The sequence below is a fragment of the Zingiber officinale genome, chromosome 4A, assembly GCF_018446385.1.
Source record: "Zingiber officinale cultivar Zhangliang chromosome 4A, Zo_v1.1, whole genome shotgun sequence".
In the NCBI taxonomy this organism is placed as follows: domain Eukaryota; kingdom Viridiplantae; phylum Streptophyta; class Magnoliopsida; order Zingiberales; family Zingiberaceae; genus Zingiber; species Zingiber officinale.
The window spans coordinates 35,192,278-35,207,737 of record NC_055992.1 but is presented as its reverse complement, the minus strand read 5'-3'; the positions used below and the strand labels follow the sequence as shown (position 1 = coordinate 35,207,737).

At 35.9% G+C, this 15,460-nt stretch overlaps 1 protein-coding gene across 2 annotated transcripts in view; it reads left to right on the top strand.

The window, feature by feature from the left end:
- LOC121969805 (NAD-capped RNA hydrolase DXO1-like) overlaps positions 1-14,994 on the top strand; it is a 76,385-nt gene extending 61,391 nt beyond the window's left edge. Inside the window, exons 11-14 of one of the 2 annotated variants that reach the window (XM_042520062.1) lie at positions 12,881-12,965; positions 14,270-14,333; positions 14,459-14,577; positions 14,731-14,994. In XM_042520062.1, coding sequence (XP_042375996.1) covers positions 12,881-12,965; positions 14,270-14,333; positions 14,459-14,562 — 253 coding nt within the window. In that variant the 3' untranslated portion in view covers positions 14,563-14,577; positions 14,731-14,994. Of the gene's footprint in view, positions 1-12,880; positions 12,966-14,269; positions 14,334-14,458 lie in introns of both variants that reach the window. The other variant, XM_042520061.1, reaches the window with a different exon arrangement.
- Positions 14,995-15,460: the final 466 nt, after the last annotated feature.

The window sequence follows — 15,460 nt, the reverse complement described above, 5'->3', positions numbered from 1 at the left end:
CATGCTCAAACCAATCCGCCAACCTTTGCATAGCTCCCGCTGACAACCCAGTAGCCATAAGGATAAGGTCACGAATCTGCAACAATTGCTTATCAACGGTGAATCCGAGTGCACCACCTCCCATGTCCATATGTCTGCTCACCTCAAGTAAGTATGATACATCCACTTGATCCAAAGAGCATCCTCCTTTGCTTGTATTTGCCAAAGTACCTTGGCTAATAAGGCGAGGTTCCAAGCTTTCAAAGAGCATCCACTTGATCCAAAGAGCATCCTCCCATGTCCATATGTCTGCTCACCTCAAGTAAGTATGATACATCCACTTGATCCAAAGAGCATCCTCCTTCGCCTGTATTTGCCAAAGTACCTTGGCTAATAATGCGAGGTTCCAAGCTTTCAGGTCTCGAAATCCCAATCCTCCTTTGGGCCTGCACATATCCGCTCAAGACATCAGGGTATTTGGACATCCACATAAAAGACCAATAAATGCGCAATAATACCAAGGGAAATAAGTAATATAGAAAGCCAAAAGCACTCCACTCCCACTGAAGTGATGAGTTGTGCTTTTCCGGCATAAGAAAGTGTCTTCTTCGGTGTTAATTCACCGTACTAGGGAATCAAGGAGTGAGTTGTAGTCCAAAATCCGTGGACGTTTAGTAGCAAGTGGTCTCTCCAAATATCGAAAGGGCATGACCTATAAGAGAAAGAAGCCGCAACCGCGTCAAGTCATCTACTCCAGCTAGATAAATGTTCGATTTCCAGTGATTAACCTGAAGCTTTGCAGTCGCCTCAAACATCTGCAAACAAGATAATGCCTCATCCCCCCGACCGAATAATAGTAAGTCATCTGCATACGCCAAGTGTGCCAATCTAAGATGACCAATCTGCATACACCAAAGATAACCACTTTAGGTATTAAATATATGCATACTACTTATATGTCTAAGATCTATTTTATGTTGTTGATAATATTGATAGCTATACATGTTTTAGATATTAAATATATGCATACTGTTAGATATATGAGATCTATGTTTAGATTGTTGATAATATTGATAGCCATACTAAATGCAGTTTTGCATATTTTGTGTCAGTTTGAGTTAGATGTGCTTATAATATATGTTAGTGTTGTATTTGGTCATGTTTGTCAATATAAATATTCTTTAGTATTCTAATATATACTACATATGTTCTTGGATTTTTTTGAATATGCACTTTTCAGTGGATTGATTGCTTACTCCCTACATATGCTTGTTGAAAACTTGTGTGGGACCAACTAATACTAAGTGAAAATCAAGAGGAAGTCCATTCTAACTCAAAATATTAGGGCAATTCAGTGGAGATCCCGTTGATACCTAAGCATGCTTAAAAATAACACATAACGATGTGGCACTAAAGGATGAAATTTTGTCCCTCTTTTTATCTTCTCTTTCATCTTTTTTTTTTTTTTGGTTAATTTTCTTCCCTTGTTCTTGCTATGAAGTATTAATGAAGATTACTATTGTTTGGTCACATTTCTAGATGTAGTTTTTGTGTAATAGTTAGAACATAGTTGGAAAAAGTGGTTGTTTCACTCGCTTAAGCTCGAGGCGCAGCGAGGTGCAAGCTTCATGCTTCTGAGAACTCGGAAGCGCAAGATGTCCAGGAAGTGGGCACTTCCTTGCGCGTCATTTAACAATAATGAGTCAATAGACGGTGAAAGTTGGTGGTCTATTGGTGAAAGTATTAGACGGTGAAAAAAGGTCTCCTATGGGTTATATTTATGAGTCAATAGACAGGGCCAAAGAAGCTATCGTTGCGTCATTTAACAATAATGAAGAGAAATATCGTAGCGTTTTTAAATTTATTGACAAAAGATGAAATGTTCAACTCCATCGACCTTTGCATGCGGCCGGATATTTCTTGAATCTGGAGTGTTTTTACTCAAACCTGACATAGAAAATGATATAGAAGTGATGGAGGGTTTGTACAAGTGCATATCTAGATTGGTGAGAGGTGAGGATTTACAAGATAAGATCATGAATCAATTGGAAAATACAAGGAAACAAGATTTTTTGGTTTGCCAATGGTTATTCGACAAAGAACTTTAAAATCACCAGGTAAATTTATAAATATTATATTGTGTAATATCAATATTGAATGGTAATAAAGTTAATCTTACAATTTATATGTTTTTTTATATTTCAAGCTGATTGGTGGTCTTTCTTATGGTGCATCAATGCTTGAATTAAAAACATTTGCAATGAGGATTTTAAACCTCACATGCTCTTCTTCAGGCTTTGAACATAATTGGAGTTTTTTTGAACATGTAAGTTAGAGTTTTTTAATACATATTAAAATTTATATTATGGACTTAATCTTTTACTTTTAATTTTTTTGTAGATACATTCTAAGAAAAGAAATAGATTGTCTCAACAATGATTGAATGATTTGTTATATATCAAGTACAATAGGGCTTTGAGGAGAAGATATGACATGCGAGATAAGATTGATCGTATTACTTTGTCAGAGATAGATGATAGTAATGAATGATTATTGGAAAAATTGGATGACAGTGATAAAGACAATGATAATGATTTTGTCTATGAAGATCACGAGCATCTGGGGTTGGTGAAAGTGCATATGACTTTCGATCTCGAAATACGTCTTCTTCAAAAGGGCCATCATCATCTGCATTAGCAAAAAGAAAGTAATTTTCAACTCAAACTAGTCTTATAAATGAAGAAGAAATTAATCTTGATGATGAAACTGAAGAAGATACTGATGGATACAAATCAAGTGATTGAGCTGATGACGTAGATTTGGACAATGAAGATGAAGAAGATGATTATTTTGATATTTGATATTTCATCTATCATATTTTCAAAGACTTTTGATTTTTTTTAGTTTTTTGAATAATCTACAACTTTATCAAAGAATATTTTATTTATGGTTATTTGGATTTTCAAAAATATTTTGAAAGACTTTTAATAGATATAATAGTCCTTTTGTTTATTATGTTTTTTTTTCATGTAAAGTTTGCGCTTTGCTTTACGCTTTAAGCCCCAAAACCCTTGAGCGCTTTTTTGCGCCTTGCACTTTTGACAACTGAGTCAGAATTTAAAAGCGAAATTGTCACATTAGCAGCCCCCTCTAGAGCCGATCCCACATATATAGTTAGAACTTAAAAGGTTATTGAGGATAATGGTTTAAAATTGACCCGTATCGGAGTTTCAATTTATAACTAGAACTATATAATTTTAGTATTATATCATGTTGTGCCAATATGGTTTCAATATTTTTTAAATATAAAATATATTAATTAAAATTTTAATCTAAATATTAAAAAAAAAATGAAATCGCGACGCTTCCATATGATAAATAAATAAATAAATAAGAATTTTATTATATATTTTTGAAATTAAAATAAATAATATATACATATATCTATTAAATTAATGTGATAATTTTATTAAGGTTTGAAAACCTATTTAGATTATCCTATTTATAACTAGGAGTTGACTGAAATTATTAACCTAAAATTTAATCATTAACCTAAGTTTTAATAATGAGCGTATCTCACCCACGCCGGTAGGCGTCCCTACAATGACCCGCGGAGTTTGTGGCGGTCTCCGCGACCCCATGGCCATCAACGGTGCTGGGCAACGGGCGGAACGATAGCTTTCGTTCGTTTTGCTGGTACAACCTGAAATTTTAAACCACTAAGGATACAAAAATGATCATCACTTCTACTTTCTCACTAATGGGCTTTTTCTTGTAGCCCCATATATTTCACTTAGCATGAGTAATGTTTGTCACCTATTGGCGTTGTTTTGGCATTCCAATCACCCTAGTCCTGTTCCAATTTCCTGTCGGCAGTTAGCTTAGGATGGAAATAGTCGCCAATGTGGTTTCAATATAACATTTAATATTACAATCATTGACTAAAATCATGAGCATAAATTCTCTCAAATCAAACCACATATATGAAATTTAATGTATATTGAATCATTACTACATAGATGTTGTGAATCGTCATTAAAAGAGGCTTGAGTTTCAAATCAAATTGGCTGAATCCACATTGTTAAATTCATTGTAATTTTTGTTGTCAGTCATAAAGCATACAAGCTTCTTAAGGGATAAACAAAAAAAGTAATGGCTGTACATCACTGAATGGTCAGTTGTGCTTGATCGATGAATAACATTTTCTGTTATCTATTGTGTACATATGCATTTTAAGACCTTTTGCATAGGATTTTAAATCTTATTGCTAAAATTGATCTAGACGACCTAAATCCCAAGTAGAATATATAATATGATTTTATTTTCTTTATGTTTCTAGGCTGAATCTTGATCCTGATACAATGCACTATTTTGTAAATTGACATTCATCAAATTTAGACCATTTTTATATATCATTACTGCAAAAAAAAACTTTTTATTATTTGAGCTCTTTTTAACTTTGATTTTCATAGTTGCTATCCATCTTATATGAGTATGCAACACCTTTACATGGTTATTCTACATTATATTATGATATTAGTGTTAGGATTGATCTTAAGAGAGACCGAATGGCTAGAGAGGGATGGGGGTGAATAGCGCTTGACTTAAAAAATGCAAATTATCTTTCTCTTGCAAAATCAAATGAAAAATACGTAAAAAGAGCAGTCCGGTGCATGAAGCTTCTATTAATGTGGGATTTTGGGGAATGATCTATTGTACACAGTCTTACTCTGTTTTGCAAGAGGCAACTTTCGAGACTCGAACTCGTGATCTCCAGATCACACAACAACTTTACCATTACGCCAAGATTCCCTTTAGTCAAATAAAAAATACGTACACCAGATATATTATAAATAAGCAGCAAGAGAAAAACACAAGCGCTAACAAAGTAATTTACATAGTTTGGAGTTCTAAGTTCCTACTCTACGACCTATGGACTCTTAAGGTGAGCAACCCTTGAAATGCTCGCTAATTTTCTCTTTGGATCTTTCCAAAGGTGGAGAAACTTTGTACAAATATGGTTTATCAAAATACCAAAACCAACAAGTGTGAATAAAGACATTAAGAGCTTAAAAGTAAAACGTCGAGCCATTGAACCAACCAACTTGGAACACTAATTCAAGCTGTGTGCATACAACCAAGTTTCTACAAACTTCATGCAAACACAAGTCGTACTAGCCAACTTAACTTAAAACCTTTACCAAACATATCAGAATAATATGATCAAACACGATTACATAGAACATGATTCCACTAACAATTAGAATAATTTTAATTATGCTTTAAGATATTACAAAGATACAAGGTTTTCTTTAATGTGACAAAAGCTAAATTTTACTTTTCCAAAGTTTTTTTGTTTTAATTTTAGGATTTTACGGCTGTAGTTTCGGTCATATTATATGATATGCTTCCCTAGTTTTTTTAGGCTAAAACTTCATCCTAATAACCTTCACCATTTTCATCATCAATAGTATTGTTACTATTAGCATTAACATTGCTGTCACCTTTGCCAGCTTATTACATTTCTAAAACCATCATTACTTGTTTACACTTTCTATTGTTTCCATTTAGTTCATTTTTCTCATTATATTCCGTTTTTTATTTTATTTTATTTTATTTTCCTTTCATTGCATTCACTTTAGCTGATTGAATTCAGTGCTTCTGGAGATTGATGCTCATGATGTGCCACCCACACTCATGTGTTTGCAAGTCTATCCTTGATACTCTTCTGTCCTTGGTATCTCTGATGGTGTCCCGTTCCTAACCATTGATGAATGCTTTTACCCATTTCACACTAAAACATTTGGATTGTGGAATAAACAATGGTGACTTAAAAGCTTTATATAAAGTTTAATCGGGTAAGTTGATTAAAAATAGTCTGTGAATAGGGAGAGACAATAATTGATAAAATTTTAAAGATTAGTCTATTACATATCAAATTCAGACTTGATTTTCAAATTGTAAAATAGTTCTGATGCATGATTTGCCAACTATTAGCTCAAGTGCAGAAGTGTATGAAAAAAAGATGGAAACACGGATGGAAACACAATATTTTGCTAGAGTTATAAAAAAATGTTAGCACCATTACCATTGTTGTAAAATTCTCAGGTCTAGTCATGAACTTGTATGGGTTCATGACTCGACACTAGTTTGACCAAATTGGATAATGATCTAGATATGGAATCAGATTGACTCCGCATAGTCACATTCTAACTCAAAACTCATGAATCTGTCTAATATGCTTGTAGACTTGACCTTTGTTGAACCTATGTGCAGAAGTGTACGAATAGAGATGATGCAACACTCGAAAACTATAAACATTAGTAATTTTATAAGTTTTTCCAAATAACTTTGAGACTTTTTCTAATTATGATATGACGCTAGTGGATCAAGTTAGAGAATGATGTTAGAGAATGATCCTTGATTTGGAAATAGATCACTCAATTGACAACCCTAATGTCACATTTGGTTGTCAAGTCCCTACCTTCTATTATTTTTATTACCCTCCTCTCTGTGATATTTTCATCTCTAAGTGTCAAACCCCAGACTAGCCCTAGACTAGTCCTGTCACTCTCAGTGGTATGTCCAAATCCAAGAAATAACACGATCTAAGCTCATTATACGTGAAACTTGTAATGAAATTTTAGCTATATTTACCCTGTAATGTGCTTAAATCAATAGGTTGCTTACAATGCAACTCATTGACAATATATACTATCGAACTAAAGAAATGAAAAAGCATCTAAAGTTTAAAAGAAGCGAGTCAAACATTACAACCATAAACCAAGTCTGAATTTCAACATCCATCACATATAATAATCTAAAACCACGCGACCTAAAAGAAGAGACACTAAAACATCTTGTGTAACATCCAAACAATGAGAGTCCGAGAGCAAGAAGAATTCCCAAACTATGGGTGTGTAATGATCACAACATGAGAATCTAGAGGGAACAACAATAAATAATTGCGTATGAATTCCACCAAATAGTATAATGAACAACTATGTAACATTATTGCATAAATGATTCTAAGGTTAATAAAGCGCGCACACACATGGTGGTGATGAATCTAATAATAAAATAATAATATTATCGAAGTGTCCCACCTTGTACTAATGACATAATATAATACTACCTAGAATAGGGAATATTACATCCTCTCTTAGATAAAAAATTGGATCTCCCAAATTTACAATTTCCTAAAGCAAAACGTTAGGGTACAAGTAGCTCATGTTTTTCATTCTTGCTTCCACGTGACCTAGGAATTCAAGTGATACTACCACCTTACTCACGAGTTTGTTTTATTCCCGAGTTGATGCTCTTAATTCAAGATGTGTGTAGTGTTGGTGCAATTCACCTAGGTTTGATTGGTACAATCATGATTTTGATGTGTGTGCCCAAGAGTTTAAGTTAGACTTTATATTGATTTGATATGTGTTTGAGTCTTGCAGGACTTGGTGAAGCACATGAGCAAAAGCTCATTCGAGGGCTCGGATCCTTAGTCGGTGAAGGATGGTGTGGAAGACATCCGAGGGATCGTCGGGCGAGGAGCAATGGAGTGGAGCTGAGGGAAGCGAACTTCAAGGCAACGTGAAGGATGACATGGAGAGGAGCCGCGGGCTCGGGTGCATCTGAGGGACGAAGGCCGAGGAAGAGGGCTTCAAGGGAGACTCCGGAAAGAATGAGTGTGAGTGAATGTAAGGTACCAATCGACTGGTACTTGGACTTGACTAGTCCAAATTCACGAAAGCACAGTATGGTTCTATGCTCGACGGACCAATCGACTGGTGATGACACCAGTCAACTGGTAGATAGCCATTAGCAGGATCACGGATTCTGCAGAGTGTCGTTGGCTGTGTCCAACGGCTACACCAGTCGACTGGTGCAGACCAATCGATTGGTGCCGAGATGAGTTGATTTGTTGTTCAACTCTCTTTTATTTATAGGAAGCTTGAGGCATTGAAGGAGGTTACTGGTTTGATTGAAACTCTCCTAGTCTTTGCCTCCAAGCTTCCAAAGCTTACTCTCTTCCTCCTCAACCTAAACTTCATCTTGTAAAGAGGAAGAGAGCATTGTGAGAGGTTTGCTCCACCGAGAAGGAGAAAACTCTAGCCTGAGATTGTTGGGACTAATCCACCGAAGGATTAAGGGTTCGTCCACCCAAGGACAAGCCGTGGAGTAGAAGCAAGCAATCTCCGAATCACGTTATATCGATCGTGTTATAGTTTGTGTTCTATTCTTATTGTTTTCTTTAGTTAGTAGTATTTCCGCTTGCGCATTAACCTTGTAGAGAAGAAATCAAGTTGGGGGTGACCTAGCCTATTCAACCACCTTTCTAGCCGGTCACAAGATTCCCAACAAGTGGTATCAAAGCGCGGACACCCTTCAATGGACTAATCGCCAAGAAGAGCACTTCATCAAAATGTCCGACTCAAGCATCCATCCACCCAAATTTCAAGGAGATTTTTTTTGGTGGAAGAAGAGAACGGAGGTATTTTTCGAAATCGATTTTGATATTATGCTAATAATGGAAAATGGTTTCGAAATGTCTAGGGATCAAAACAATGAGCTACTAGAGAAAATATGATAGAGCAAGAAGCAAAGGGAAGAACATTTAGCATTCAAAAGCAATACATCATCTACTAAATGTCCTTCCCCAACAAGAAGGAATAAGGGTTGTAAACTACTCAAGCGCCAAGGAATTATGGGAAAAACTAGTGGAGCTACATGAAGGGACATCGGAAGCAAAATTAGCAAGAAGGGATCTTCTATGAACTCAACTCAACAATATCAAGCTTGAGAAAGGAGAAAAGGTATCTATTCTACATTATAGAATTAAAGAAATCTTAAATGGACTAACAAGTATAGGTCAGACACTTACAAACCGAGACATAATAATGAAAACCATCAATGTTTTCCCAAGAACCACTACATGGATGTCCATCGTAGATTCATACCATCAATGTTTTCCCAAGAACCACTACATGGATGTCCATCGTAGATTCATTCTACATCTCAAGGGATCTAGAGAAATCTTCTCTAGATGAATTCTTCTCAACAATGGAGCTCCACGAAATTAGAGTTGAAGAGCTAGATGGAGAAGCCCATAGATCAAGAGTAGCCCTTGTGGCAAACAAGGGAAAGGGTAAGAAGAAGAAGTCTTTATCCCCATCATCCTCTGACTCCGAAGAATCAAGCGCCTCAATGGACAACGATCAAGAGGCGTATATGGTAAGAAAAATGAGAAGAGCATTTAAGAATTTTAATTCTAACAAATATGCTATGAGAAGTTCAAGGGGTAAGAGTAGAAGAAGGAAGGTAAAGTGCTACAATTGCCAAGGAGGGCATATGAGGGATGAATGCCCCCTCTTGAAGAAGAAGGAAGAAAAGAAGAAGGAAGAGGAGAATAAGACAAAAGAAAAAGGAAAGAAGGTTAAAAGTCTATTCGCAACATGGGATGATCCATCATCATCGGCGGAAGAAGAACACCATGTCTCCCATTTTGTATTAATGGGAGTTGATGACATAGCCTCCACCGCATCCGAAAAAGAAGGAAGAAGCTCAAGTGAAGATGAAGAAGGGAGTTCAAGTGAAGGGGGAGGGTAAACATCGGATTTGGACGTCTCGGTAAGTGAGGTATACAATCTTTCTCCTCATGTTTTAATTAAAATTATTAAAAGTACAAATGAAGATTTGTTTAAGGCTAAAAGGAAAAATAAGTCTTTTAAAAATGATATTATTTGCCTTGAAGAAAAATTAGAATCCATGTGTTCTAAGGATAATCTACTATTTCAAATACATCATGTTTAAAAGAAGAAAATAAGGGTTTAAGGGAAAAGGTAGAATACCTTAGCAAAGCCCTTGAAAAATTTAAAATTGGCTCTAAAACTCTAAACATGATTATTGGGAGCCAAAGGGCAAGCTTCAACAAAAAGGGTTTAGGGTTTAAGGAATCCAACAATGAAAAGTCCTATCATTGCTTAATTGCTAGGGGCAATCCAAGACAAAGACCATATATAGGAAATAGATTGCCAAGGAGTATTTGTTTAACCCAATTAGAAATCAATTCTCAAGGGCTAGAGGATTTTGGGATAAGTCAACCATGGAAGTCATAATTCCAATTTTTTGTATATGGTTGACTTTAGACTTAAAGGGGGAACACTTAGCCTTGATAGAAATTTATGATAAAGAGGGTTAAGTAGAGGTTATCTTTATTTCATCTCACAAGGACTTACATCATGTTTCTAAACATAGATGTGAGATGATAGGATGATACTCACAATTCACTTGTGCTTATGATATTTTGATAAATTATGAAATGTGTCAAAATTGTGATCATAGGCCAACTATGGGAAAAACAAATGTTTAATTAATGGACATCTTGCCCATAGATCATAGTTGGATATTTCACATGTTTTGAAAACAATGTTATGTCTTATTTATTGTGATATAGTTATTTTGAAACATATGGATTCAAGACAAGGTTTCAAATTGATACACAATTGTATGTTTTCATGATTTTTGAGATTTGATCAAAATTTCAAAAATACTTAGATTTTCTATGAAAAAATATTTTTCCTTGATAGAGGATCTTAATAGAAATATGTTTTCAAAATTATGATTTTTCGAATTTTCTGGAATTTTTTATTCATTTCTGAAGTTGGCTTCAGAATGTTGAAATTTGAACTGCATGTGTACCAGTCGACTACATCAGATACCAGTCGACTGGTACATGTTTTCCAGCACTTTCAGAAGTTGGTCTTTGTTAGCTTAGACAAAAATTTGATGCCATAGATGTATGATTGTTTATTACAATTTTTTTTTGATGGTGTCAAAGGGGGAGAAATGAGGAGGTTTAAGTTAGAAACTTTTATGAAAGTTTTAATTCTCCATTTGGTGCAAAACTTGAAATTTGAGTAATAGAGCATATGTTAAGGGGGAGCTTGAGTTTTATGCTTCATGTTTATACTATGCTTGTAATTTTCAAGTTGTTATTTGTGTTTAACTTAAACATATTGTCACACATCAAAAAGTGGGAAATTGTTGGTGCAATCGATGTAGGTTTAATCGGTACGATCATGGTTTTGATGTGTGTGTCAAAGAGTTAAAGTTAGGCTTCCATATTGGTTTGATATGTGTTTGAGTCTTGTAGGATTTGGTGAAACACGAGCAAAAGCTCATTCGAGGGCTTGTATCCTTGAGTTGGTGAAGGATGGTGTGGAAAACATCCGAGGGACCGTCAGACGAGGAGCAATGGAGTGGAGCTGAGGGTAGAGCTGTCAATTTGGGTTCGGCCCGTCGGGTTGGCCCGCCCCGCCAAACAATTTAAGCGGATTGGGTTGGAATTTTATCAACCCAAGTCCGCCGTGGGCCGATCCGCCTAGGCCCGCGACCCGCGCGGGTCGGCCCGCTCGGGCTTGGGTTGGCCCGCGGGTTGAAAAACATATGTAAGCTAAGTTTTAGGTCAATTTATTATCTTTCTTTGTTATAATTTTGAAATAAAATAGTACTTTTCATCCAACATAAGTACTCATTTGTGTTCATTTATATTTAAAATACATGTTTATGTATACATTTAATTGTAGAAAACTTTTTCGAAGTAAAATGTTGAAGATATGAAATATTTTTTAATTTTTTTAAAAATTTTTGATGGGCCCACGGGTTGACCCGCCAAACCCGCAACCCGCCTTAGAATGGGTTGGGTTGGAAATTTCCCAACCCGCCAAGTTGGCGGGTTGGCCCACCCCGCCCCGCCAAATGGTTAGCCCGTCACGGGCTGACCCGCCCCGCCACGGGTTGGCCTGTCTGACAGCTCTAGCTGAGGGAAGCGGACTTCAAGGCAACGTGAAGGATGGCACGGAGAGGAGCTGCGGGTTCATGTCCAAATTCACGAAAGCACAGTATGGTTCCAAATTCACGAAAGCACAGTATGGTTCTGTGCTCGACGATTACAAAGACTAGTCGACTGGTGATGACACCAGTCGACTGGTAGATAGTTGTTAGCAGGATCGCGAATTTGGCGGAGTACCGTTGGCTGTGTCCAACGGCTACACCAGTTGACTGGTGCTTGGACCAATCAACTGGTGCCGAGATGAGTTGATTTGTTGTTCAACTCTTTCCTCTTATTTATAGGAAGCTTGGGACATCGAAGAAGGTTACTGGTTTGATTGAAACTCTTCTAGTCTTTGCCTTCAAGCTTCCAAAGCCTATTCTCTTCCTCCTTAACCTAAACTTCATCTTGTAAAGAGGAAGAGAGCATTGTGAGAGGTTTGCTCCACTGAGAAGGAGAAAGCTCTAGCCGGAGATTGTCGGGACTAATCCACCAAAGGATTAAGGGTTCGTCCATCTCAAAGATAAGTCGTGGAGTAAGAGCAAGCAATCTCCGAACTATGTTACATCTATCGTGTTAGAGTTTGTGTTTTATTCTTATTGTTTTCTTTAGTTAGTAGTATTTCCGCTTGCGCACTAACTTTGTAGAGAAGAAATCAAGTTGGGGTTGACTTAGCTTATTCAACCCCCTTCTAGCCGGCCACAAAATTCTCAACATGTAGGTTGTACCACATAAGATGCTCGGTATATGGTATATACTCTCACAACATCAACATGTGGAATAAGTCATGCTCCATTGGTCACTAGCATTTTGCATTTATGTTTCAATTCTGATGGTTTTCTTGGTTAAATGGTGATGGAAGTTTTGGTGGAAGCCTTAATTTATTCAACCAGTCCGTCATTTATTCTTTTGCTACTCGTTAATATTGTAATAATTTACTTTTTATTTTATCTTTTCTCTAGATAATTTTTTCTGGTAGCACTCTTCGGATAGGAAGTTCTCTTTCATTTACTGAAGCCATTATAAATTCATTAATTTACTAAGATCTGGTAATTGCTATAATTGCCATAGGGATGATGCAGGCATACTTGTCCGAACTGAAAGGCTAAGAACAAAGGATATTACTCAAAGGGTGAAGATGAAAAATTATTGGCAGGTAAAGTAAATTAAATGTCAGGTTTATCTAATGTTTTGGTAATTTGTCTATCATTCTTTTTTGCTTGTTTCAGTATTTAGTTTCTACAGGTCTAATCAGTTATCTTTCAGCAGTACCTTGGGGTTCTTGGCCATTTATTTTTTTTTTCAAAAGTGTTATCTTATGCATGGTTAACATAATCTTTGAATTAGATTCACCCTGATATCTTCTAGTTTTGCATCAACAGTCACCCTATTAAACTTAAGATATGATAAGTTTGAGCCTCTAGTCTTGCTTTACTTATAGGGATAGAGAAGGTGAGGGGAGGAAGTGAAAATGTCATCAAAGTTCTGCAAAATTATACAAAAATCATGGGGTAAGTCAAATGCAATTTTTTCTAGCACATGGATAAATGAGATTGTGGGTGCACAAAGTATAGTTGGAAGGTCTCAACAAGGGTATTTATTACCTTGGTGGGGGGAAACTGTTGTGAGCTGGTTGTGTCGGTCGATGCCCACTAGGTGTTGTTCTTTTTAACTTCACATTGGGTAATAAAAAGTAGTAAATCATTTTTACTATCCTTGGTTCCTACAATGAGAGTTATATGCAATATGATAGTTATTCCTATGAAATTAAATTGATAAGTAATCAAATTGAAGTATGTATTCCATAATTTGGTACAAAAAATGGAATTAGAAGCATTTTTGGTTAGTTTAGTTTGTAGGAATACTACAATTAATAGACAAGGAGTGCCTAGATTTTCTCTCCAATTAAGAGAATGGTTTGTCTAGCCCATTCGGTTTGCTTGGCCCAATCTGTTCACTCAGTTATCCCTATTATGCTTGATTTGTTTGGCTTGTGCTACTTTTGTGGTTCAATCAAGCTGCTGGGGTCATTGAGCTCGGTTGACCCATTTTGCTTGGTTTACCCTATTTGATTGGATGGCTTAGCATGATCAACCTACCGAGCATGATTTGCTGGGCATGAAATAGAGTAGAAATAATTATTTCTTGGAATGAAGTAATATCTAAGTGTGATTTGGGATTTAACAATTCTCATAGAATTAGTACACTACAAATTTATTTTTGTATTCAAACATAGAAATATGTAATATTTGTCCATGGAATTCACAGGGAATGAAATACCTAATTCTTGTAAACCAAACTCGCCATTGTAGAATATGCAATATTTGTTTTAAAATTAGGAGCTTTATGTGATGTTGTCTATATTGATCATGTTGGTTCGTTGGAATGGCTTCTTGCGTGATCACTTGAAACTGACCAGCTGATGGTGTAACATCTCTCCCTCCACTGTTGATTCTGCAGGGAGGCGTATGTCTTGCTTTTGCTGATGAAGTTTTATGTTGGCTGTATGGAACTGTAAAAGAAAGTAAGTTCTTTCGACGAGTCAAATTAATCTATATTTCAATTCTTATTTTGATTCTATCTTCTAATTTACTGTCTTTCCTTTTGTTGCCAATCCATGCATAACTGAACACAATCAATTGCCTACAGACGAAGATTACATTCTCCAGTTTCTTCCACCTTTCCACCGTTTGGAGCTTCTCCGAGCAGAATCCTGCCCTGATGCCATCACTGACCACGTGGAGCAAATCTAATCCTTGCTGTCTGAGGTCTACCATAATATGCTGCAATTTACATGTCTTATAAAATAAAATGCCTAGTAAAATAAAAGAAGGCACAAATTCCTTAGGCATGATATTCTTATGCATAATATATTAAGCTGCGACTGGCTGGTTCACCGACTTTTGCGCATGGAACTGCAGTAGGAGAAAGTCCAACTTAAACATCAACCGCTGCTGCCAAGGCAACTTGCTTAAAGAGGATCAATGGAATGCCATCATCATCATGACCCAAGGAAAAACAAGGATGGGTCATTTTTTTCTAGTCACATGGACTGTGGGTATCTTTCCCATGATTATTTAGAGTAAGACAGTGGCCGTTAAGCATACTAAATTACCTGGGATTAATGATACATTCTGTATGCTAATTATGATCATGATGGCTAAATCAAATATTTGACATCAACGTACACAAAATGTTTAAAATGACAATCCACGGTTGATCTAGGCATAGTCAAACCAATATCATCGGCATACCAAGCTGAACCAAGACATGGTCAAACGCGTGCTGAGAGGTTTGATCCTATTTTCGCATTATTGCCTTCAAATTTTATGTAAATATTATTTTAAATTTTGAAATATTAGAAAAGTGTTTGTGTGTTTAGATAAGGCTGCATAATCTTAAGAAGCTTACTATCAATGGATGAATTCAAAAGATACGAGCTTCTCACTATTTCTTTGTATAAACTTGCAAAAAATTTAGGTATATATACTCAAGAATAGAAGTTTATACAATTAGCTAATGTTTTGAAAGGCAAATAATTTAAATTCATAAATTGACATGTAAATTCAGTTTTTCAAAAAACATATATAACTTTTTAATTTTTTTTCTTTTAAATTTACGTTATTTCATATTAAGGCATGATATTTGTTC